Raw genomic sequence first — 26,498 nt, 5'->3', positions numbered from 1 at the left:
ACTGATCCTGTGAGATTCTACACTAGCCTTCAATCCCAAAATTCAACCTTAACTCTCATCTTTTTTTACTTCTTTTTGATATTTCAGTCCATTAATGACCCTCTCTTTACAGTTAGTTCCTGTTTTGCTTTTATAAAATGACAACATTGTGTTCACATCCTTTCTCTTATCTCCTTTTCTCTTTTAAGTCTTTCCTTGTTTCTTCCCACACAAAATTCCCTGTTCTGTCTTGAAACTGTATACCCTGTCCATCAATTAAAGAGACGATGAATTTTTATTGCTTTACCTCACAACTCTTTGCTGCTGACTTTCAAATCTGGATCTCCAGGCTGGAAATCTCAGCATACCTCCAGCCCCATATTCTCATTTGCTGTATTAGGTAATTCCTCTTGAATGTTTTATAGTCACCTGTAATGTGTCATGTCTAAATTTTACCGCACAATTAAATTTCCCTCATTATTTTCCCTCAATGTCCTCAGCATTTTCATTCTCCATAACTCAAAGCCCCAGTCTTTTTAAATTTGTCTCTCTCTCCTACCTCCAGCTTACATTCAACCAGTCACCAAGTCCTATGATGCTTCCTTTAAAAATCACTCTTATCAGTCCTTCTGGTTTATTTCCACTCTTTCCATCCTATTCCTAGCTCTCACCAAAAATTCATGGATCAATAATGTGGACTTCTGGTTGGTTTCTCCACTTTCTTTTCTTCTCCACCCTCTTCTGTACGGAGTTAAATCATTTATCTTAAGCTTTAATTTCACCACGTTCAGACCTTATCCCAACTAGTTTATAACTTCCAACTTGCCACAGGATAAAAAGAATAAAATCCAAACTCCTTAGTCTGAATTTTAAAGTTTCCTTTATTCTGTAGCCATACTTCATCTTCTAGTAATCCCTAACATAAACTATTATCTAGGTTCTTTCCCTAGAATATGTCTCACTCAGTTCCATCCATGCCTTTGCACCTGCTGTGTTCCCTTCTTCCTGAAGTGAAACCCAGCCTCTCCACTGCCCACCTTTCCATCAATGCTCAGTTTCTGTCTCCTAGATGAAGCCTTCCAAGACCAGTGCAGCCCACACCAGGCCTTCCTTTCTACAAACTACTGTAGTTAAAATCTCCACAGCTCATTTTGACATTTAACCAGTAATGTTTTCACTCCATTATATTTTCAACATAATTAAAATAAGAAGTTTAAGCTTCTTATGCTTAAAGCTATTTCACTTATTTCATTTATATCTCCTAAACACCAAAGACTCCCTGCCCCCCAGATGAATGGAAAATCTCTTCTAGGACTGGACCAAGACTATACTGACTGCATACTACCCTATATGTACTAAAAATAAAAACATGAAAATTGACTTCAAATGCACTCTCTCAAACTCTTGCCAAATTATCTGATATCTGATATATAACAAAATACAAAATTTTTAGAAGAGCATTCTACATATTATCTCATTTGATTCTCATGTTCCAACAAAACAGAGTTGGCAATAATTACCACAGCTGATACTTATTGAGTACTATGTGTCAGGCACTGTAGCTCCTCACTTATTATCTCATGTATTATCTATTTTAATGCATTATCTCATTTAACCCTTTATTAGCTTTATCAGAAGGTACTATTATTATCTACCTTTAACCTCTGCCACATATTCATGAGACACATAAGTAACCTGTGGTGTATGACTTCTTTAGGTTTGTATAGCTACCTAGTCTGTTGGCTGGGATCGGGCACTAAGTGTCTTTACTCTCAGTGGAGTGAATTTTTAAACTCATTCTGAGGCTATTACCTTAGTTTTGTTTGTTTTTGTGTGACTTTTTCCTTGTCCAAATTATTATTTCCTCTCATATAAGGTTTTGGTCTCAAAAGATTTGCTTTGATATTATGATATCAAATTATCATAATTTTTTAATAAATTATGGTTATATAAAGTAGGTTAAGAGTTATGGTTATATACAGTAAGGTTAAGAGTTTGGGCTCCAGAGAGAGACTATTTCTAATCAGGCTTCTGCCCCTTACTAGCTCTGTTATCTTTGGTAGGTTTCTTAATCTCTTTATGTCTGAGCTCCCTTGTCTATATAATGGGGATAATTACAGTACTATTTGATATGATTGTTACAAGGATTAAATGGGGTAAAGCATGGACACCTACTTAGGAAAATGCCTGGCATGTGGTAATCACTCAATAATGATGTTATTACTACCATTCTTTCAAAAACACATCTTTGGATATGTTTTTCTTGTATGTATTCAAGAATACATATAAATGAATATGTATAATAGTTCCTGATGTAATTCCTCAACACGTGTTTTTTAATATTCCTTCAAAACATATCTTTGAATACATACTGTTAGTATGTATTCCGGAATACATACTTGAAGTAAACACCAAAAATAAAGTGTTAACAAGACCAACATTATAGTAGGAGACACACAATAAACTGGACAGAAAGCAAAAGGTAAAGAAGACATTACCTGTATTATAATCAAACAAGCTTATAATTATTACAATTAATTGTATCTTACAAATTTTAAACTACAAATTGAAAGAATTAAACCATGGGAATCCTAGTTCCCATATTAGGGTATCAACATAAAATGCTAAAAATACTCCAGTATAATTCCTAATAATTCCGTATTTTATCTTGCATAAATAAAATCCTCATTTATAAATACTCCAGGGATACTTGGATTGAGTGTCCAATTCTTGGTTTCGGATCTCACCCTTCCTGAGTTCAAGCCCTACATCTGTGCTGATAATGCAGAACCTGCCTGGTATTGTTTCTCTCTCATTCTCTGTCTCTCCCTCTCCCCGTCGTGTGCACTCTTTCAAAATAAATAAATAAACTTTAAAAAATAAAAATCTTTTTTAAAAAGTAACTTATAAATACTCAAATGTGGTTTATTAGGCAGCTACCACTTTATGGCAATAGCGTGGCATAAAACAGGACAGGATACTAATGAATACCTCAGGAATTCATTTAGTAATTCATAATAGTTGTAACTCATTCATTCAAAGTAAATCCCTAATAATTTGTTCAGTTCAATAAATTCATTGGATCTTGCTAATAAAAACAACCACCATTAGCAGTTAATGTATTCATTCACTCACTAAATGTTTATTAAGGGTCTATTTAGTAGGTACTCTCCTAGGCACTGGATAATAAATAGGAGAAAAAAATGATTTTACTTCTTGATGACCTTACAACTAGTAGATAGGTACATGACTTTTAAAAAAAAAATCACCACAGTGCAGTAAAGAATCATAATTACGACATAACTATGAAACAGGGTATAAAGAGGGGCCCGGATGGCTCAGTCGGTTGAGCCTCCAACTACTGACTTCGGATCAGCTGTGATTCTCTCTCCCCTCTCTCGCTCTCCCCCTCGGTCCCTCACTTCAGCTCCTATGCACTCCCTCTCTCTAAAAATAAAAAGTAAAATAGGGTATAAAGGAACAAGCAGTCAATTCTTGGGGATTCATTAACTGATCCACTACATGAGTGTTAGTGCTATTAACATTTCACTTATTATTTGCTGTATATATTATCAGTTATAATTACTAACATCAATGTATTACTGAGAACGTAGTAGTGCCCGGCGCTGTTCAAGGCAGAGGATATCAAAGAAAACGAAATAACCGAAATGCAGGCCTGAGCGGAGCTGACGCTCGGGTAGGTGAATGCGGGTATAAACCAAACTGGCCAGGTTCCGACATACATTGCTTTTGAGAGGCTTTTTTGCGTGCCTCCTCTCCGTCTAAGGAATGTCTTCATTCACCGGGCTCCCCCGATGGCAGCCCTGGCTAGAGCCCATGGCCCACTGCAGTTTGGACACTCGCTGCTTTCAGGAAGGTGATGGCCTCGCGCTAATCAGATCACTTCCATCTTTTTTAACAAACAGTCCGAGTCCAGCTGACTGCACAGCGCCCCCTGACGCCCAGGGGAAGCAGGGCAACGCTGGGAAAAAGGAAAAGGCCGAGGAAGACGCGGAGGCGGGGAGTCTACACCGACGCGCGCGGGGCCGCGCGCCCCTCCTCCCGCACGGTCCCCCACTGCCCCCCGCTGGCCGGCACTGCATCCTCCCGCGCCGACGCACGAATCCGCTCCAATCTTCTCCGAGAGGACCGAGGACGGGGAGCCGCCGCGCTGCGCTTCCCCGCGCTCCCCTCCGAGTTTAGCAAAACACTGTTCCTCTTGGAAGGCAAACCCCGTAGGGGCCCCTGTCGCAGGCTAGCTACAAATTGGCAACAATCCTCTGCCATCTCCCCCGACGGCAGCCCATTAGCCTCAGCTGCTCTCCCCGAGGAGCGGGCGGGGGTCTCCTCAGGCCGCCCGGGATCGGGGTCGGGGTCGGGATCGGGCTGGGGAAGCGCACCCCCGGGGCACAAGGGGAAGCAAACAAGCCTGCGTGCGGCTTGGGGGCGGACGTTATTAAACAAGCGCACGAATCAACGTGAACTTACTACCGAGGTCCACACCCGCGGGGTGACGAGAGAACGTGTTTCTGAGGGAGCGACGCCCCGTGACCAACCGGGCAAAAGGGCGGCAAAGGCACTCCGCTAGAAGCAGCACCCCCTTTTCTGATTTTACTGGGTAACCGGGGCCCCACGGGTCACGGATGCGTCCCTCTGGAGGGGAGGGCAAAAACACCAACACACGACGAACTTTCGGAACCAGAGCCCGCCACCTACCTGGCTCCGAGAGCCCACGCAGGGCGGCCGCCTCGCCGCTCCCGCTTCGCACCTGGGCGTTCTCGCGAGGTCCGCACGCGCTCGCGGGCCGGCCAGCTGTGCGTGCGCGGCCGCGGTGGGCGGGGCGCGGCCGCGGTGGGCGGGGCGCGGCCGCGGTGGGCGGGGCGCGGCCGCGGTGGGCGGGGCGCGGCCGCGGTGGGCGGGGCGCGGCCGCGGTGGGCGGGGCGCGGCCGCGGTGGGCGGGGCGCGGCCGCGGTGGGCGGGGCCCGGCGGGCGGCAGTTGCACCGCGCCGCGGACCTGGCTGCCGCGGGGGCTCGGGGATGCCGCGGCTCCTCTGCCTGTGTGTGCTGTGGCTCGGGCTCCCGTTAGTTCCGGTCTCCCGTGAGCTGAGCGACATCAGCAAAGCTAGGAAGCTGTGCGGCAGGCACCTCATGAAGGAAATCGTAAAACTCTGTGGCAATGTCAGCTGGCACTTCTTGAAGGAGGAAACCCCCCAAATCCCACTGTTTCCCCAGGCCGATGAGAAGATCGAGACCTTCATCCCCGACCGGCTGGAGAGCTCCCAAACCACTTTCCCAGCCTGGGCGGGAGGCACAAACCCAGGTAAAAATATAAACCAAAGGCGTGTTTGTTCATCCTTGTACATTTCTTTCCCCCAGATTCGCTCTGCCAGGCAGGGAGCTTCCTCGGGAAATGGAACTTGTGCCTAGCACCCAGAAAAATAAAAAAATTTTATAAGCCGGTATATTGGCAACAGACAATGAAGCTTTTTTTTTTTAACTTAGAGGAAATAAGTATGCACATATAAATGAATACATTTATGTAAGAATGCTACTTCTTCCCTAGCTTTCCCTTAGCTGAGTATACTTGTCATCTGACAAACTCTTTCAAAAACTCTTAAATTTCATTTTCCCTGTGAGATCATCACTGACTCTTTCATAGCTTCTCACTCCATTCTCCATCCACCACGATGTCTACCACGTAGATCTGTCTGACCATCATCAGGACCGGCCCAACGATCGGCCCAGCCCAGTGCAGAATAGAAATACAGGGCGCCTTGTTCAGAAGCAAGATAGGGCCATCGAAGGTACTAAAATAAAGAGCTTTTCCCCCTTTTTTGTATCTCCTCTGCTCACATACATGGTCCATTGTCCCACCAGACTTCACTTAAAAATTAAAGTACTTAACACTTCAATTATAAGATAAAAATTTTTGAGACTTTCAAGACCGCAACAATAGAGCATTATGAAAAACACAAAGTTCTCCTAAGCGCTGACTGCAGGAGTCTCATCCCGTAAGGCCAGTCCTGTATACCATACCATATTATAGGGATTATTTCATGCATGTTTTTATCTGAAATGCCGAGCAGAGGGCCTGGCACACACTATGTGCTTAATACATGCTGAATGTATACTTAATGCTTTTAAGCAGTCTTTAGGAAGAATATTCTTGTTTCAGATCCACTGTTCTCTTCCAAATGTAGTTGTACATTTTAGTACCAACGTGGTTTGCCATTTTAAAAGAAAATACATTTTATGTATAGGCTGTCCATAGCACAGGGTCACTGAAATTATTGCCTTTAAAGTAATTCAATTAATTTAATTTGATTTGGACAAATTTTGCAAAAAGTCAAGATTACTGAAATTAAGGAAAGGGGTGGACTATTGTGCCCAAAAAACACCCTCCTGTGGATGACTGAAACAAATAGCCTCCCACATCATAGGTGCTTGTTAACTTATTATTTAATTAGTGAATGAACAGAACTTATTCCATTCTTCCTATTGCTGCTAAGGGGACAAAAACTTTGAAATACAGAAATAACAGAAACGACCAGACTGAATCTTGGATCATTTTCTACCACCAAACCTACCTACATGTAAACTCATTTTATTTTGCTCTTATAATGAAAGAAGTATCTCTCCCCAGCCTTCCAGTACTTTAATTGAGTGGTTCCCATACTTTAACACGCATATGATTCACTTGGAGAACAAAAGCTGTCAATAGATAGGTTCTCAATCAGTAGGGGTTGGGATGAGGCCCTAGCAGTCCACATTTTTACAAGCTCCCAGAAATGCCTGATGCTCTCACTACCTATACTGTAGTCAAAATTTTACATTCAGACATCCAAACTTGAGTTTGTTATTTATTTATTTTTTTTAATGTTTTTAATGTTTATTAGAGAGAGAGAGAGAGAGAGAGAGAGATGATTCTTCAAGCGGGGGAGGGGCAGAGAGAGCAGGAGACCCAGAATCCGAAGCAGGCTCCAGGCTCTGAGCTGTCAGCACAAAACCCGACTCAGGGGCTGGAATCCACGAACCGTGAAATCATGACCTGAGTCAAAGTCAGAAGCTTAACCGACTGAGCAAGGCAGCGCCCCAATAAGCTTGGGTTTGTTATTTAAAAAGAACTTGGAATCCCTTTTCTCATCAAAGCCTGCTCTGAAGACTATTAAATTTTTCAAGAGTAACTTTAAAACTCAGAGCTGATTAATGACCCCTTTGTTTCAGGTATTATTCACACTACCCTGGAGGAATAAATGCTATTAATTCAATGAAGAGGGAGTTTCCATGAAACAAGATTTGTTGGAAATAAAAATGTATCTTACCACATTTTAGAATTGTCTTACTCATGGAAACATGTTATTGTGGGAACTATGTAAAGGACAGTTTTCTGAAGTGGAAATGTCACGTGGCAGTAAAGCCACAGTTGTCTTAAAATGTGTGGAAGAATGAAAAATGGATTTAAGTTATCAATATGAATTTGCATAAAGTTCATTTTTTTTATTCGCAAATTAGTTAACATTCAGTGTAGTCCCGACTTCGGGAGGAGGACCCAGTGATTCATCTCTTACATATGACATCCAGTGCTCATTCCAAAAAGTGCCCTCCTTAATGCCTGTCACCTACTTAACCCACTCCCATCCCCATCAATCGTCAGTTCGTTCTCTGTATTTAAAAGTCTCTTATAATTTTTCATCTTATTTTTACTTCCCTTCCCCTATGTTCATCTGTTAAGTTTCTCAAATTCCACGAGTGAAAATTATATCTTTCTTGAATTTGTGCCAAATTTTTAAAAATTATTAATCTATTAGGAAAGATGACATTCAGTCTATCCGGTTAATTTCCAGTGAATAATTAGAAGTTGTAGAGAGGTATGTGTTCCCAATAGAGAATGTATAATTATACCATTTCTGTCCATTTGAATGTGGCTGAACAGTTGATTAACTTTAACTTGTACTAGCAGGACACATTTCTATGTTAGATCAAGTCAGTTACCAACAATTTTAATCTTCTGATGATCTATCTGACTCTGACATAGGGAAAGATAGTTTGGTGCACTGATATTAAAAAATGCTTCTTGGAGGGCGCCTGGGTGGCTCAGTTGGTTAAGCATCCAACTCTTGATTTCAGCTCCCGTCATTATCTCGTGCTTCATGGGACTGAGTCTCCCTTGGGGCTCTACACTGGCAGTACGGAGCCTGCTTGAGATTCTCTCTCTCTCTCTCTCTCTCTCTCTCTCTCTCTCTCTCTCCCTCTCTCTCTCTACTCCTCCCCTGCAAAAATAAAAATTTTTTAAATGCCCTTTTTCAGAGCTATTCATACATAACTTGAATCTGAAATTGTGTGCGCTTCTCAATAGTGGATCTTTGAGGGTATGTATGGGCCATGGCTCCAAGACCTACCCCAGAATGTGGCATCATGAAGCTAACATCATATTTCTAAATTCTGACCGGGTATGGTACTTCCCAGCTGTTAGTGCCAGGTGAAATTATGAATGTGTTGTCACTAGCTTTTCATAACCAGTAACACCTATTCCAGTTAGATTGGTCATATTCCCCTATTCTTGGTCTTCATTCATTTATTCTTGTTTTTTGTTTGTTTTTTAGATATCATTATCACATATGGGCTGTGCAGGACCCCCTTCTTTATATATTAATTCAATAAAATTCGAGTGCCTGTCATGTGCTAGGTATGCTTCTTGGTGCTTGGAATATAAAGGTGAAGAGTTTTCCTCAGGTAGCAGTGTAGGCTCCTCCCCTCATGAAGTTTACAGAATAGTGAACATAGATGGTACACATAAGTACATTACACAGTATGTTGGAAGATGATTAGTCTTCTGCTATCTCCTTTCTCCACTCCCATTCTCCTCCTCCCATAGGCAACCATTCCAAATTGTGTATTTATATTTGTATACTTTTTTTTCAAATTGTGCATTATTTATTGTGTGGTGTATTTTTAAAATATATTTAAATGGTATTAAAGATCTATCTCTTGAGGCACCTGGGTGGCTCAGTCAGTTGGGCATCTGACTTTGGCTCAGGTCATGATCTCACAGTTCATGAGTTCGAACCCCGCGTCAGGCTCTGTGCTGGTGGCTCAGAGCCTGGAGCCTGCTTCAGATTCTGTGTCTCCCTCTCTCTCTGACCTTCACCAGCTCATCCTCTGTGTCTCTCTGTCTCTCTATCTCAAAAATAAATAAACATTAACAAATGTTTTAAAGATCTATCTCATAGTATTTGTGAACAATGCTTCAGACTGCTCCATAATATTTATACACATTCCCGACATTTTATTTATTCTCTCAGCAGTGAGCACCTAACTTAAATAGCCTTCAACTTCCTGCCACTATAAATAACACTGCAGTGAACAAACATCACGACATATGCTCCGTTAAGGAACTGTGTGAACATTTCTCAGAGATATATACCTAGGGGTAAAATTGCTATGCAAGAAAACGTGTGTATGCTGCATTTACTTGAGGTGTGCCAGACTGCTCTGCAGAATGGATGCACCAATTTACCATTGCACTCATCAGTGCACATGGGCTCCTGTGTTCTCATGTTCATGCCAACAGTTAGCATTATACAGTTCTTTACTTTTCTCCATGTGATAGGATGAAATGGCATCTTATTTTTGTCTTAACTTGATCTGGATGTGAGCACCTCTTCATATATGCATTAGTCATTGGGGGGTTTTCCCCCTGAAGTTTTCTGTATATAATTTTCATTTGGAGTTGAATTAGTTGATTTGTAAGAGTCATTGTACTGTGTACAATAGCTGTTGGCTTTAGATACTGCAAGTATGTTCTCCTATTCTGTCATCTGTCTATTGGTGGTGCTTCACAGAAAACCTCAATTTTTATATAATTAGGCAATAAGTGTTTTGCCTTATTCTTCATACTTCTGAAATTTTACTTTAGAGGTCCTTTTCTGTCCCTCTGTTCACTTTATAGATTTACTTTTCACATTAGGTTCTTAATTCTTCTGGAGACTGCTTTGGTCTGTTCTGGCTAGCATTACTATCTTAGTTTTTTTCAAGATGTCTTATTTTTCTCTACAAAAGTAGCTAATTTTCTTGATACCACCGACTATATAATAATTTTTTCCATTGACTTCTAGACCTACCTTTTTCATTTACTGTTTGTCTGAGTTTCCTGTTCTATTTAATTGGTCTTTCTGTTTGACCATGTACAATTACTATACTGTTTTTTAATGATATGACTCTGTAGGATGTCATTTATAGGAGGGCACATCTTCAATGTTTTTTTCCCCTTAAGATTCACTAATTCTCAACTTTTATTCTTCCCTATATAATTAACAGTAAGTGCATTGAATTTTTTTAAGAAATCCATCTGCTAAGCGGTGCCTGGTGGCTCGGTCAGTTAAGCATCAGACCTCTGCTCAGGTTATGATCTCACAGTTCGTGTGTTCAAACCCCACAAGGGGCTCTGTGCTGTCAGTGCAGAGCCTGCTTCAGGCCTCTGCCCCACCCACTCAAAAATAAATAAGCATTAAGAAAATCCATCTGCCTCAACAAAATGTTAGCACCCATATTCAACAATACTTAAAAGGATCATCCATCACAATCAAATGAGATGTATTCTGGGAATTCAAAGATGATTCAGTATTTGCAAACCAATCAGTATGATTCACGAACAAAATGAAGGATAAAAGTCATGATCATCTCAACAGATGCTGAAAAATATTTTGACAAAATTCAACATCATTTATGATAAAAACTCTCAACAGTGTGGGTTTAGAGGGAACATACCTCAACATAGTAAAGACCATGTATGAAAAACCCAGAGTTAACTTCATACTCAAATGTGAAAACCTGAGAGATTTTCCTCTAACATCAAGAATAAGACATGGATGCCCACTCTCACCACTTTAATTCAAAATAGGACTGGAAGTCCTAGCCACAGTAATCAGATAAGAAAAATAAATAAGAAAAAAATTTTTTTAAATGGGGGGGCGCCTGGGTGGCTCAGTCGGTTAAGCGTTCTACTTTGGCTCAGGTCACGATCTCGTGGTCCATGAGTTCAAGCCCTGTGTTGGGCTCTGTGCTGACAGCTCAGAGCCTGGAGCCTGTTTCAGATTCTGTGCTTCCCTCTCTCTCTGTCTCTTCCCTGCTCATGCTCCATCTCTCTCTCAAAAATAAATAAACATTAGAAAATAAAGAAAAAGAAAAAGAAGTAAGAGCCATCCATATTAGTAAGGAAGAAGATACACTGTCACTATTTGCAGATGACATGGTACCATACATAGGATACTCTAAAGACGCCACCAAAAAACCATTAGAAGTAATAAATGAATTCAGTAAAGTTGCAGGGTACAAAATTAATGTACAGAATTGGTAGTGTCTCTATACACTAATAATGAAGTAGCAGAAAGAGAAATTAAGAAAACATCCCCATTACTATTGCACCAAAAGTAATAAAATATCTTGTAATAAACTGAACCAAGGAGGTGAAGGGCTTATCTTCTGAAAATTATAAAAACATTGATGAGAGAAATTGAAGATGGCACAAATAGAGATATATTCCATTCTCATGGATTGGGAGAATTAATATTTTTAAAATGTACATCTACAGATTCAGTGCAATTCCTACCAAAACAGCATTTTTTATAGAACTGGAACAAATAAGACTAAAAATTGTATGGAACCCCCCCCCACACACACACACACAAATAGCCAAAGCAGCCTTGAGAAAAAAGAACAAAGCAGGAGGAATTACAATTCTAGATTTCAAAATATACTACAAAACTACAGTAATCAAAATAGTATGGTCCTGGCAGAAGAATAGACACATAGATCAATAAAAACAGGCTAGAAAGCCCAGAAATAAACCATACTTTTATGGTCAATCTATGACAAAGGAGGAATGATATAAAATGAGGAAAAGATAGTCTCTTCAGTAAATTGTGCTGGGAAACTAGATAGCTACCTGCAAAAGAGTGAAACTGGACCATACACAAAAATAAATTCCAAATGGATTAAAGACCTAAATGTGAGACCTGAAACCTTAAATTTCCTAGAAGAGAACAGGCATTAATTTCTTTAATATCAGCCAGAGAAACATTTTTCTAGATCTGTCTCCTAAGGCATTCAAAATATTTTTGCAAAAGCAAAAATAAACTATTGGGACTTCACCAAAATAAAAAGCTTTTACACAGCAAAGGAAATCATCAATGAAACAAAAGGCAACCTGCTGAATGAGGGATGATATTTGCAAATGATATAACCTGATAAGGGGTTAATGTTTAAAAAATAGAAAGAACTTAGCTCAAGACCAAAAAAAAAAAAAATCCAATTTAAAAATGACCAGAGGACCAAAATAGATATTTTCCCAAAGAAGACATACGGCCAATAGACATGTTAGAAGATGCTCAACATTACTAATCATCAGGGAAAAGCCAATCGAAACCACAATGAGATGTCACCTCATACCTATCACGATAGCTAAAATCAGAAAGATAAGAGGGGCACCTGGGTGGCTCAGCTGGTTAGGTGTCTGACTCTTGATTTTGGCTCAGGTCATGATCTCATGACTTGTGGGATGGAGCCCCGCATCAGTATGTCTGCTGACAGCACAGAGCCTGCTTGGGATTGTCTCTCGCCCTCCCTTTCTCTGGCTCCATCCCACTCTCTCTCAAAATAAGTAAATACACCTTAAAAAAACATAAAGAGACAAGAAATAACAAGTGTTGGTGAGGATGTGAAGAAAAAAGAACCTTGTGCACTTTGGTGGGAATGTAAGTTGATGTAGCCACAGTGAAAACCTCTATGGAGGCTCCTCAAAATTAAGAATAGAAACACCGTATGATCCAGTAATTTCACTTCTGGGTATTTACCCCCCAAAACCCAAAAATAGTAGTTCACAAAGATATGTCCCCCTATGTTTATTGTAGCATTATTTATAATAACTAAGAAATGGAAGCAACCCAAGTGTCCATTGATAGATGAGTGAATAAAGAAAAGGTGGTACACACACAGACACACACAGACACACACACACACACACACACAGAGGAAAATTATATAGCCATTCAAAGAATAAGATCTTGCTATTTGTGACAGCATAGGTAGACCTGGAAGGTATTACACTAAGTGAGGTAAGTCAGACTGAGAAAGACAAATACCACAGACCTATAAATGCAGAGAATAAACTGATAGTTGCCAGAGGAAAGGGTGGTAGAGAGAATGGGCAAAATCTGTAAAGGGGAGTGGGAGATACAAGCTTCCACTTATGGAATGACTAAGTCATGGGAATAAAAGGTACAGCATAGGAAATATAGTCAATGACATTATAATAGCATTATATGGTGACATATGATAGCTATTCTTGTGGTGAGCACAGCATAATGAAAAAAATAAAAATCTATCTGTAGGTTTAATTGAGATGCATGGAATATATAGATTAATTTGAAGAAGATTTGTATCTTTTAAAAATAACAAGTGTGGAGTATTTTTATATTCTATCATTAGAATTTTAAAGTTTTCTCAGTGGAGATTTTCTCTATTGTAAAATCCTTATACTTTGTTTTCGTTGCTATTGTAAATACCTTCTAATTGTATCTGTGTTGAGTGATTTTTGGTTAGAGAAATGCAAAGGAGTTTTACAGGATGATCTTTATCTAGTAATTATGCTGAACTACCTTAATGGTTCTCAGAGTTTGTTTCTACATTCTATCATTTACAAATGATAGTTTTGTCACTTCCTTTCTAAACTTTACACTAGTATTCTTCTTTATTTTTCTTCTAGCATTGGCCAGGTCCTATAGTGCTGTTAAGCAGTAGTAATAGTGTGATGCCTTGTCATGTTCCTAATTTTAAAGGGGAATGCGTTTAAATTTCTCCATTAGGTAAAATGTTTATAATATTATATAAACTTCACCAAAATAAGAGAGTTGCAATTTTTTAAATCATTACAAGTAGGGCTGAACATTCTTAAGGCCTTTTGGGGGATATCATTTTGCATATTAATATGATTTTTCTCTTTTACTAATTAATTCACCAAATACTTATTCAGTACCTGTTAAGGGTCAGGTACTGCTGTAAGCCCTTGGGATATAAGTCAACAAAGCAGATGTCTGGTCTCATGGAGATTGCACAGTAAGAGAACATAATACATGAGTAAATATTTGAAGGTAATAAGAACTATAGAAAAGAGCAAAACAGGAGAAGGGAGATCAGGAGGAGGGCGGCTGGAGGGTGCGTGATAGGATTAAATACTGTAGTCAAGGCAGCGCTCATTGGAAAGGTGAGGTTTGAGAAAGGAGGAGGTAAAGGACTCAGGCAAGCAGACAGCGGGGGGGAAGGGTGTTTAGGCAGAGGAATGAGCAGAGCAAATGCACTTCTGTGCTGTTCACACAGGGCAGGCAAGGCTCTTGTGGCTAGAGCAGAGAGAGAGGTTATAGACAGGCCTAGGGACAGTGTTTAGACCACTGTAAGGACTTTGGCTTTACTGTGAGTGGTAAAGTCATTATAGGCTTTCAAGAAGAAGAATGACATTAATTGACATTTTAAAGGGACCGCTCTGGCTCCTGTGTTGCGGACAGGTTGTAGGGAGGCAGGCATAGAAGGAGAGAGCTGCTTTGGGCCGTGCGGTGTTCCGGTGTTCGAGATGACAGCTGCCGGATGAGATGGTAGCAGCGGAGGTACTGGAAGCTGTTTTATTCCTGATCTATTTGAGCAGGTTTTATGTAAGCTACGAGAAAAAAGAGAACTCAAGAATGATTCCAATATGATTGGTGAAATGTTTATTTATTTTAAGAGAGAGAGAAGTGACCAGGGGAGGGACAGACAGAGAGAGAGAGAGAGAGAGGAGAGAGGATCCCAAGCAGCCTCCATGCTGTCATGCAGAGCCCAACATGGGGCTCGATACCATGAATCATGAGATCCATAACCTGAGCCAGAAATCAAGAGTGGGACACTTAACCGACGAAGCCACCCAGGCGCCCCCAGTATTTCTTTGAAATGTGATCCCAGAGCTTTTGCTTTGAACACCTGGAAGTATAGGGCTCCTATCAACTGAGATAAGAAGGGCCTCAGGTGAAACAGATCTGGAAGACTATCAGTGGTTCAGTTTGGTGCACGTTGACTTTGAGATACTGAAGTGGAAACACTGAGTGGGAAGTAGAACATATGAATCTGGGGTTTGGAAAAAATCTTACTTGAAGACAGGGATTTAGGAAGCATAGGTACATAGATGGTTTTCAGAGCCGTAGGACTGGATGAGATCACCAAGAGAAGAAGTGTAAATAGAAAAGAGCACCAAGGACTGAGTCCTAGAAGACATAATATTAAAAAGCTGAAGAGGAAGTATTTGCAAAGGAGACAGAAAAGAAACAAATAGGTGGGAAGAAGAGAGAAGGTGGTGTCCTGGACACCAAGTGAAGAAAGTGAGTCAGATGAGAAGTGGTTGTTGAATTAGCAATATAGAGATCATTTGTGACCTAGAAAAGAGGAGTTTGGTGAAGCGATGGAACAAAAGTCTGATTAGAGAGGGTTTAAGACAGAAGGAGAGAAAAGGAATTAACAAATAATAGAAAACTATGAAGGAGTTTTGCTACACAGGGGAGACAACAAACAGGATGGTAACTGACAGGGTAAGCAAAGCCAAGAGAAGTGGTTTGGGCTTTTCTTAAGCGGAAGAAATAATTTTTCTTTTCTTTTCTTATCCTTTTTTTTTTTTTTTTTTGGTGCTTATAGGAGTGATTCACTAGGCATGAAGAGTTGATGATGAAGGGTATAGAACAGCATTGCTGGAGTGGTACCTTGGAGCAGGGAAGAGGAGGGGAGGTCCAGTCCATAAATGGAGTAGCAGGCTTTAGAGTGCGTAGCTCACCCACGTAAATAGGTAGGAAGGCAGGATATATGGGTACAGATTTTAAAGATGAGTAAAAAAAAAAATGGTGAAGGGAACAAATGCAAGTTCTCTTACGATTGCTTTCCTTTTCTTTAAAATAGAAAGCAAACATAACTGAGAGTGAGTAGGAGGGTTAATAATGTGGTAAATTGTATTTTGGGATATTGTCTTTGAATTCCCGGAATAAATACTTTCTAAATATATTTGTAAAATATGTTTATGAATTCAGTTAACTAATATCTTATTTAGGACTTCCACATAAACTTTTATAAGTAGGCTCATGTGGTTTTTTGTTTCTTTTTAAATCATGTTGTTCTTATCCAGTTTGGGAAGAAAGCATATATGAGGTTCACAAAAGATACTGGGCAGGTATTGCTCTTCTCTTCTTTTCCTGGAACAACCTGTATATCATTAGAACTTACTGTCCCTGCAAATCAGGTAGAACCTACCTCTAAAACCATCTATGTCTGTCTTTCTAAGTTTTCTGTGCCAATTATGGCATCTTGTATTTTTCTAAGAATTCATCCATTTCATTTTGACTTTTAAATGTATAAGCATTCATAATATTCATTTGTGTTAAAAACTCACTTCTCTCTATGGTTCTTTTTTTGTTGTCCATTTTCATCTCTTTTTTCTTGATTAGTCTGGCTAGGGTTGTATCTATTTTCAAGAACCAGTTTTGGGTTTCTAAACATTGACAGTGTTTGGGTTTTGTATTTCACTGAGTTCTTAACTTTTTACTATTTGGGTCCTCTCTGTTGCTCTTTTTCAAATCCATTTATCTGAATACTCGTGTTAACCTTGTTTTCTGGTGAGTACAGCTTGTTTCTCATTAAATTCCCTCCCCAATGTGACATGTAGTTTTCATTAACTAGTCTTTAGCTGCCTTCACTTGTGATTTTCCTTCTTATTGTTTTGTTTTCTTCGTTTTTTGTTTTTTTGCTTGTTTTTTATTCTCTGAGTGACAGAACTTGGCACATCTCTATAGGAAGCTCTCCCTTCAATGTGCCTAGACAACCTAATTTACTTTTTCCCTTCAGTGTCCTCTGTTAATTATGACACATTTTATTCAATCATGGATTTATCTGTCTTAGATGCCTTACTGTTCAATATCCTTAATATCTATCCTAAAGTTTTAATGTTCCACAAGTCAGCTTAAGCATTTTAAATACAAAGTTAGTGGGGCACCTGGATGGCTCAGTTGGTAGAGCATGAGACTCATAATCTCAAGGTAGTGACTTCAAACCCCGTGTTGGGTGTGGAGCCTACTTTAAAAATACATACATACGTATATACATACGTAAATACAAAATTAGTAAATAGTGTTCTAATAGGACTCTAACTATAAGAGACAGGAATTTATCTAAGTAACCTTAAGAAAAACTGGTAGGGGAGATAGTTATTATAGAAACAAAATGTAGGAAAGGACTTGGAAAGGCTCTGGAAGGCCTAAGGAATCACATCAGCTTTAAAAACCACCTTCTCTCTTTTTATCTCTCTGTTTCCTTTCTCCTCTAGTATTGATGTTCCTTTATGGCTTTAGCTTGTCATGACAAGCTTCATAGTACCCTTTCAGTGTTGGTTCTCACTAATCTTTTTCTCATTACTTCTTAGTCATAAGTTCACAGATAGGAAATTGATGGGCCAACTCATGTTTTCACATGGCATGGATTGCTGGCCACCATGGTAGATTGGTTTCTTTGGGGTCAGGTACTGACAACCTCCAGTCTGTTCAACTGTGGGCCTAGGGTAGAGTCATGTGGCTCAGAACATGTCTGTCTAAGGGCTGGCTCCACAGCAGTGATTATAGGCAAATATATCCTTCTAGAAGAGATAGTAGACATGCAAGGGCAATAATGGAATCCACCAGGTCTCCAATTAATTACCTTTTGGATTTATTTTAATTTTCTTCCAATAATACTGAGTTAAGAGCACTATAATAGCAATCAGTTCATTGAGCACATCACCACTTCTTCATTTCCATATAGTTCAACAAAGAACAAAATGGCTTCCACTAACCACTTAGTTATAAGATGTGCATAAAAAGACAAATACAGTAATCCCACCTTATCTGCAGGGGATATACTCCAGGACCCCCAGTGGATGCCTGAAAGGATAGTACCAAACCCTATATATGTTGTTTTTTCCTATACACACATACCTACAATAAAATTTAATTTATAAATAAGGCACAGTAAGAAGTTAATAACAAAATATAACATATAATAATATACTGTAATAAAAGTTATGTGAATGTGGTCTCTCTCAAAATGTGTTATCTGTCCTTACCCTTCTTGGATGATGTGAGATGATAAAATGCTGGTGTGCTGAGATGAAGTGAGGTAGATGACATAGGCACTGGGATGTAGCATCAGGCTACTACTGACCTTTTGATGCTCTGTCAGGAGGGTCATCTGCTTCCAGACCAGAGTTGACTAAGGGTAACTGAAACCAGGGAAAGAGAAATTGCTGATAAGAGGAGACTACGGTAACCCATGTAAAAGATGGGCAAAAGATTTAAACAGAGGATATACAATAAGCACATGACAGGATGCTCAACATCATTAGTCATTAGGTAAATGCAGATAAAAGCCACACCAGGCACCACCTCACATCCACTAGGATGGCTATGATCAAAATTGGAAAATGCCAAGTGTGGATGAGGGTGTGGGACAACTGGAACCCTAGTATATCAATGGTAGCTCTTAAAACAGTATGGCTACTGTGCAGTCTGGTGGTTTCTCAGAAAGTTAAACAAATTTGTTATATGAACAAGCAGTTGTACTACTAGGTATGTGCATAGAGAATTACAGACATGCATTCACACAAAACTTGTATGTAAATGTTCATAGGAGCAGTGTTCATAATAAACAAAAGGTGGAAACAACCTAAATGTCCATCAACTGATAAATGGATCAACTAAATGTGGTATATCCATACAAAGGAAAACTATTCAGTCATAAAAGGAATTGAATGCTGATACATGCTACAACATAGATAAACCTTGAAAACATTTTGCTCAGTGAAAGAAATCAGACATAAATGGCCACATGTGGTATGATTTCATTTCCAAAATAGGCAAAACCTTAGAAATGAAGAGTAGATTAGTGGCTGCCAGGGGCTGGAGGAAGAAGGAAATGGGGGTGACTGCTAATGGGCATGGGCCTCTTTTTGGGGTGATACAACTGTTCTGGAATGAGACAGTGTTGATGGTTGCATACCCTTATGAATACTCTAAAAAACACTGAATTGTATGCTTTAAAATACTGAGTTTTATGACATGTGAATGATACCTCAAAAATGTTTTCGCATAAAAAATGTGCAGAGGTTTCTAAGCTTTTTTATAGGAAAACACTACTTACAGCTATTTCAGTTAAAATACATATATTGCTTTCGAAAGCCATTTTATTATTTAAAATGTGATTACTTGTTTTTCAGTAATTAGCAGACTTTAGTATTCTAGTATTACAACTAATTTTTTGGCTACAGGAAGATTTTAATAAAATAGGATTTTTTTTTCTTGTCTCTCAACAGTTTCTACTTCTGCCCCTGAGGAAGAGGCAATAAACAGTTTGGAGATGTTGTCACTGCCTGAGTACAGATACAAAAGGGCCAACTTGCCACCAGATAAGACAAGAGAATTGTCCTCACAAGATACCAATCAGTATGTTCATGAGATTTTAGAATTTCAGAAGAAAAATGCAAACAAAATTAAAACCTTAAGCGGTGTGTTTTGGGGGAATCATCCCCAAAGAAAACGCAGAGGATACTCAGAAAAGTGTTGTCTTAGAGGATGTACTAAAGAAGAACTCAGCATTGCATGCTTTCCATATATTGATCATAAAAACTTACAGAAACATGTAACATCAGTCATGGCTGACATATACTAACCATCATAGGAATTATACTAACTTAATAAAAGCTTAATATATTTATTTTATTTTTGGTAATTGTCCTTGTAGGTTCTTTGCTGTGAATACCATCTAGCTGCACTTGCAGGCACTTAATAATACATTATGTGGTAATAGGAATCTTGGTATTTTCTTTGGTAATCCCAATTTTTCATATATTTTTATATTTGAAGAAGATCTTACTGGAGGTGGCATGATCCATGTAGACATCTGAGAATTACCTGTCCATGCTCGTCATTGTGCTTGAAACTCTCTCAGGCTGCATTTAAATGGCTTATGGAATGTTCTGCATTCCATCTGTATGACATACAGACTGACGCCCATGACTATTAGGCTCACTCCCTTATGCCAATACATCTGTCCGACCACGTTAAAAATAACTAACCAACTACCACTCCTAGTAGGAGCTCTTATACTGTAATAGTAGGTATGCTTTTAATTCCTTGAGTTTTATTATAGTAACTGGTCAGAAAGTTGCTATTGAAGACTTAAAGAGAGTTCAGTGAATGTCTCTAGATTACAAAAATTTCTCCAAGATACTAGGTCTTTGCTTCAAAAGTATTGATATCATGTGATACTCCATTTTGGCTTGGTCAGAATAGAGTGCTGACCTAGCCAGCAGTGACAGCATCCCCTGGGAACTTGTTAGAAATGCAGTTCTCAAGTCCCACCCCAGACCTACTGAACCAGAAACTCTGGGTGTGGGGCTCAGCAACCTGCATTGTTACAAGTCCTCCCACTCATTCTGAGGTTAGTTAAAGGTCAAGAACTGCTGGTAAAAGTCATGTTGAAATCTGATACTAGTTATGTGCTTGCATATCTCAACTCAATATGATGTTATAACACCAAGTTCTTGGTGTATTTTTCTACTTTTTGTCCACATGTGAAATATTTTCAATGGTACAAATTAGAGAAGAACCTAATCCATAATATCCAAAGTGGAATTCTTACTTTCCACTGCTAATTTGGAGGTAAGCATCATTTGATATATTTCTCAAGTTTCTCAAATATGTACTGTAACGCTCTTTACAATTAAAATTTTGATTCCTATTTGGCGCTGTTATTTCTTAGGACAAAGATTCTTTTTCACGTGTATTTATATCATATACACTTAGAATGCATTAATAAATATGTCCGAACTTTTTGAACAGTTCCTGGGTAGTCTACATTCAGTTATCTTTCTGAATATGGGGAGTCACCTGCTGAGATACAAAATGACAGATCACATCATGGTTTAGTAGTAGATGAAGTCTGCTGAGCATTAGATGAAAATGCAACATTGAGAAATGCCTATGCTCAGGCCAAAATGCAGTGATGCACTTGAGCCCGGTTTGAATTATAGATTTGTCCTGTAGTCTAAGAATAAAAATACAGAAGACCGAGGAGTTAAGATGGCAGAGAAGTAGGGGGACCGGGGTTTCCCTCATCCCTCAAACACAGCTGTGGTGAGGTCAGATCAGCTGGAACACCTGGGAAATCAATCCGTGGAGTGACAGAAAGACCTCCACAGGTGGAGGGAGACAGCTATGCAGGACAGAGGTGCTGGTCTGTGAATTGGAGCTAAAACAGGGTAGGCACGAAGGGGAGGGACCCCCTTCTGTGGAGAGAGAAGAGAGAGACCGAGAGGCTGTGCAAGGGTGGTGCTGTGCCAGCACAAGAGAAAACCCTGTCTGGACCACGCGCTGGGGAAGGAGAACTATGGAGAGTGCCAGTTTCTATTCTGCAAACAGCTTCAGGAGCTGAAGATTGGAGTTTTCAATCCACCGTGTGTGCGCACCTGGTTGGGAGGAGGCTGGCCCGGGATGCAGTACTGATCTCAGGGGTACACTGGGAGAGAACGGTCTCCCCAAGGATAAAAGACCCTGCAGGCGCCAACCAAAGGCCTTTTATTGGCAGGGCTAAGTGACGCTGCAGAAGAACAGAGTCTGCGAGGGGCAGGGCTCGAGGCATCAGGGTTTGAATCCCAGCCCAGCACCTAGGAGGTGTGGGAGACCACAGAGCCTGGCAAGCTGAGCGCCCACCCTCTGCGATGGGGTCTGCTTGAACAGCATGGTTTGAGATACCCAGTCTGGAGAGGAGAGACTGGGGTATCGCCATTGCCATTGTTTTCCCCATCACAGACAGGGTGGTACTTAAGGGGACAGCATGGCAACGCCCAGTAGAGGTAGAACCTTTTATATCAACCCCTGTCCTTCTGTGCCCACAACTGCTTATCTACTAGAGCGAGACTGTCAATGAGCGAACAGACAGCTTCTCCTCCAGACCAGACCAGCCATGTCCCAGGCACGAATACAACTAATCTGTGGTTTTGTATGTTAGTCTGCTTGTCTTTTTTTTCTTCTCTTTTTCTTTCTACCCTTTTCTTTCTTTCCTTTAGAATAATTTAGAATAAGGCTCATAGTTTACTTGATTTCTGGTCAATCCATATATATATATAAATATATATATATATACACATTCTCATATATATATATATACATTCTCATATGTATACATTCTCATATATATATATTTCTTTCTCTGATTTGTTTAATCAGGCAATTTTACTCTATTCTTTTTATACCTTTTCTATATCTCCTTCTTTATTTTCCTTTTTTTCTCTCTAGATTAAGCTGTATAGTTTCTCTGATACTCTGCGTGGTCTTTTTTCCCCACCTCTTTCATTTTAATCTTTGTATGGGATCAAATACCCCACACACACTTTCCTTTTTTCCAGGGTTACTAGAACAAACCAAAGCACACTGGTGGAAGGCCAAACAATCCAAGCTCCTCCAAGGAGGAGCTCTGCAATGGACTGACCAATGGGACAGAGCAGCCAAATACCTAACAACAGAGTCCATGCAACACACTCCAAAAACACTTCCTGAAGTGCCAGGCCCTGGACAGTGTATGACCCCTTCTTAATATAGTAGTACTTGCAGGTGCAGGATACATAAGTTATTAAAACACATAAAAAACAGAAACCTAGTCAAAATGACAAAATGGAAATTATCCTCAAAAGAAAATCTAGGAAGAAATGACAGCAAGAGAATTACTCAAAACAGATGTAAACAAGATATCTGAACAAGAATCTAGAATAATAGTCATAAGACTAATAGCTGGGCTTGAATAAAAAAACATAGAAGACAGCAAAAAACCTACTGCAGCAGAGATCAAAGACCTAAGAAACAGTCATGATGAATTAATAAATGCTATAAGTGAGATGCAAAATAAACTCGATACAGTGACAGTGAGGACAGAAGAAGCAAAGGAGAGAAGAGGTGAAATAGAAGGTAAAATTATGGAAAATGATGAAGCTGAAAAAAAGAGGGAAAGGAAATTACTAGACAATGCGGGGACAATAAGAGATCTAAGTGATTCAATGAAACAAAATAGTATCTATATCATAGGAGTTCCAAAAGAAGTTGAGAGAAAGAGTAGAAGGTTTATTTGAACAAATTATAGCTGAGAATCTTCCTAATCTGAGGAAGGAAGCAGGCACCCAAGTCCAAGAGGTGCAGAGAAATCCCCTTCAAAATCAACAAAAACAGATCAACACCATGACATATCACAGTGAAACTAGTAAAATACAAAGACAGAGAATTCTGAAAAGCAGCTAGTGACAAATGGGCCTTATCCTACAAGAGTAGATACATAAGGTAGTAGCAGACCTGTCCAGTGAAACTTGTCAGGCCAGAAGGGAGTAGCAGGAAATATTCAATGTGCTGAATAGGAAAAATATGCAGCCAAGAATCCTTTGGTGGAGCAAGGGTGGAGCTGTCATTCAGAATAGAAGAGATAAAGGTTTTCCCACATAAAAACTAAAGGAGTTCGTGACCACTAAACCAACCCTGCAAGAGATCCAAGGTGGACACTGTGTAGGGGAAAGCAGCAAAGACTACAAAGGACCACAGACATCACCACAAGCACAAAACCTGCAGATAATACAATGTCACTAAATCCATATCTTTGAGTAATTACTCTAACTGTAAATGGACTAAATGCTCCAATCAAAAGACATAGGGTATCATTAAAAAAAAAAAAAAAAAGATCCATCTGTATGCTGCCTATGAGAGACTCATTTCAGATCTGAGGACACCTGCAGATTGAAAGGGGATCGAGAACCATCTATCATGCTACTAGATGTCAAAAGAAACCAGAGTAGCCACACTTATAATAGACAAACTAGACTTTAAAACAAAGACTGTAATGAGAGATGAAGAATGACATAAAAAAAGAGCTAACAATTGTAAATGTTTATGCCCTCCACATAAACACCCAAATATATAAATCAATTAATCACAAACATAAACAAGTGTACAGATCATAACACTATGATAGTAGGGGATTTAAATACCCCACTTATAGCAATGGATAGATCATCTAGGAAGAAAACCAATAAGGAAACATGGCTCAGAATGACACATTGGACCAGATGGCATTAACATCCAAACTTCAGAACTTTTCAACCTAACACAGAAGAATACACATTCTTCTCAAATGTACATGGAACATTCTCTAAAATAGATCACATACTAGGTCACAAAATAGCCCTCAACAAGTATAAAAGGATTGATTTCATATCATGCATATTTTCAGATCACAACACTATGAAACTTGAAATCAACCACAGAAAAAATTTGGAAAGCCCCCAAATACATGGAGGTTAACCAGGAAATTAAAGAAGAAAATTTAAAATACACAGAAGCAAATAAAAATAAAAACAGGATAGTCCAAACCCTTTGGATGCAGCAAAAGCGGTCCTAAGAGGAAAATACGTTGCAATTCAGGCCTATCTCAAGAAGCAAGAAAGCTCCCAAACATACAACCCAACATCACACCTATAGAAGCAAGAAAGGCAACAGCAAAAACAGCCCAAACCCAGTGGAAGAAGGGAAATAACAAAGATTAGAGCAGAAATAAACAATATAAAATAATTAAAAAAACCAGAATAGATCAATGAATCTAAGAGCTGGATTGTTGAAAGATTATACAAAATTGACAAAGCCCTAGCCAGACTTCTCAAAAAGAAAATAAATAGGACCCAAATAGATAAAATATAAATAAAGTAGGAGAGATCACAATCAACACCACAGAAATACAATTATTTGAGAATACTATGAAAAATTATATGCCAACAAACTGGACAATCTGGAAGAAATGGACAAATTCCTGGACACCCACACATTACCAAAACTCAAACAGGAAGAAATAGAAAATCTGAACAGACCCATAACCACAAAGAAATTGAACTGCTTTCCAAAAACCTCCCCACAAATAAGAGTCCTGGGCCAGATGGCTTTCTATGGGGATTCTACCAGATATTTAAAGAAGAGTTAATACCTATTTTTCTGAAGCTGTTCCCCCAAAAAACAGAAAGGAAAACTTCCAGACTCATTCAATGAAGCCAGCATTACCTTGATTCCAAAACCAGACAAAGACCCTAATATAAAGAATTACAGGCCAAGGTCCCTGATGAACATGGATGCAAAAATTCTCAACATGATACTAGCATAACAAATTCAACAGTATATTAAAAGAATTATTCACCATGATTAAGTATGATTCACTTCTGGGTTGCAGGGCTGGTTCAATATTCTCAAATAATCAATGTGATACATCACATAGAATAAAGGATAAGAACCATAAGATCCTGTCATTAGATACAGAAAAAGCATTTGACAAAATACAGCATCCTTTCTTAATAAAAACCCTCAAGAAAGCCAGGATGGAAGGAACATACTTTAATGTCATAAAAGCAATATATGAAAGGCCCACAGCTAATATCATCCTCAATGGGGGAAAAAATGACAGCTTTCCCCCTGAGATCAGAAACACGACAGGGATGTCCCCTCACACTACTGTTATTCAACATAGTGTTGAAAGTTCTAGCCTCAGCAATCAGACAAAACAAAAGGCAGCCAAATTGGTAAAGAAAAAGTCAAATTTTCACTCTTCACAAATGACATAATACTCTACATGGAAAATCTGAAAGACTCCACCAAAACACTGCTAGAGCTGATACACGAATTCAGCAAGGTTGCAGTATATAAAATTGACATACAGAAATTGGTTGCATTTTTACACACTGATAAGGAAGGAATTTATCCCATTTAGGATTTCACAAAACCATAAAATACCTAGGTATTTTATGAAGAAGACACAAAGAAATGGAAAATTATTTCATGTTCATGGATTGGAAGAACAAATATTGTTAAAATTTCAATACTACCCAATGCAATCTACACATCCCATGCAATTCCAATTAAACAGAACTCTTCACAGAGCTAGAACAAACAATCCTAAAATTTGTATGGAACCACAAAAGACCCTGAATAGCTGATGTAATATTGAAAAAGAAAACCAAAGCTGGAGGCATCACAGTCCCAGACTTTTACCTGTATTACAAAGCTGAATCATCAAGACAGTATGGTTCCGGCAAAAAAAAACAAACAAAAAAAAAACCAGACTGGACTAGAATAGAGAACTCAGAAAGAGACCTACAAATATATGGCTAGCAAATTTGACAAAGCAGGATAGTATCCAATGGAAAAAAGACAATTTCTTTAGCAAATGGTGCTGTGAGAAATGGACAGCAACATGCAGAAGAATGAAACTGGACCAATTTCTTTTTTTTTTTTTTAATATTTTTATTTTTATTTTTAATTTATTTTTTTTACAAATAGTTTATTGTCAAATTAGTTTCCACATAACACTCAGTGCTCATCCCCACAAGTGCCCTCCTCCATGCCCATCCCCCC

The 26,498-nt window shown here is 39.2% G+C and overlaps 1 protein-coding gene across 1 annotated transcript; it reads left to right on the top strand.

The window, feature by feature from the left end:
• The first annotated feature begins 4,959 nt into the window (after window positions 1–4,959).
• Window positions 4,960–19,787, top strand: INSL6 (insulin like 6). The gene is made up of 2 exons (XM_039230868.1): window positions 4,960–5,299; window positions 19,382–19,787. Exons 1-2 carry the CDS (start codon window positions 5,017–5,019, stop codon window positions 19,735–19,737), a joined length of 639 nt encoding a protein of 212 aa, XP_039086799.1. The 5' UTR covers window positions 4,960–5,016; the 3' UTR covers window positions 19,738–19,787.
• The last annotated feature ends 6,711 nt before the right edge of the window (window positions 19,788–26,498 follow it).

This window comes from Hyaena hyaena, unplaced genomic scaffold (genome assembly GCF_003009895.1).
Source record: "Hyaena hyaena isolate Hyena2069 unplaced genomic scaffold, ASM300989v1 scaffold_51, whole genome shotgun sequence".
Lineage (NCBI taxonomy): Eukaryota > Metazoa > Chordata > Mammalia > Carnivora > Hyaenidae > Hyaena > Hyaena hyaena.
Note: the sequence above shows the minus strand (reverse complement) of the source record. Positions and strands in the feature narration are given on the sequence as shown.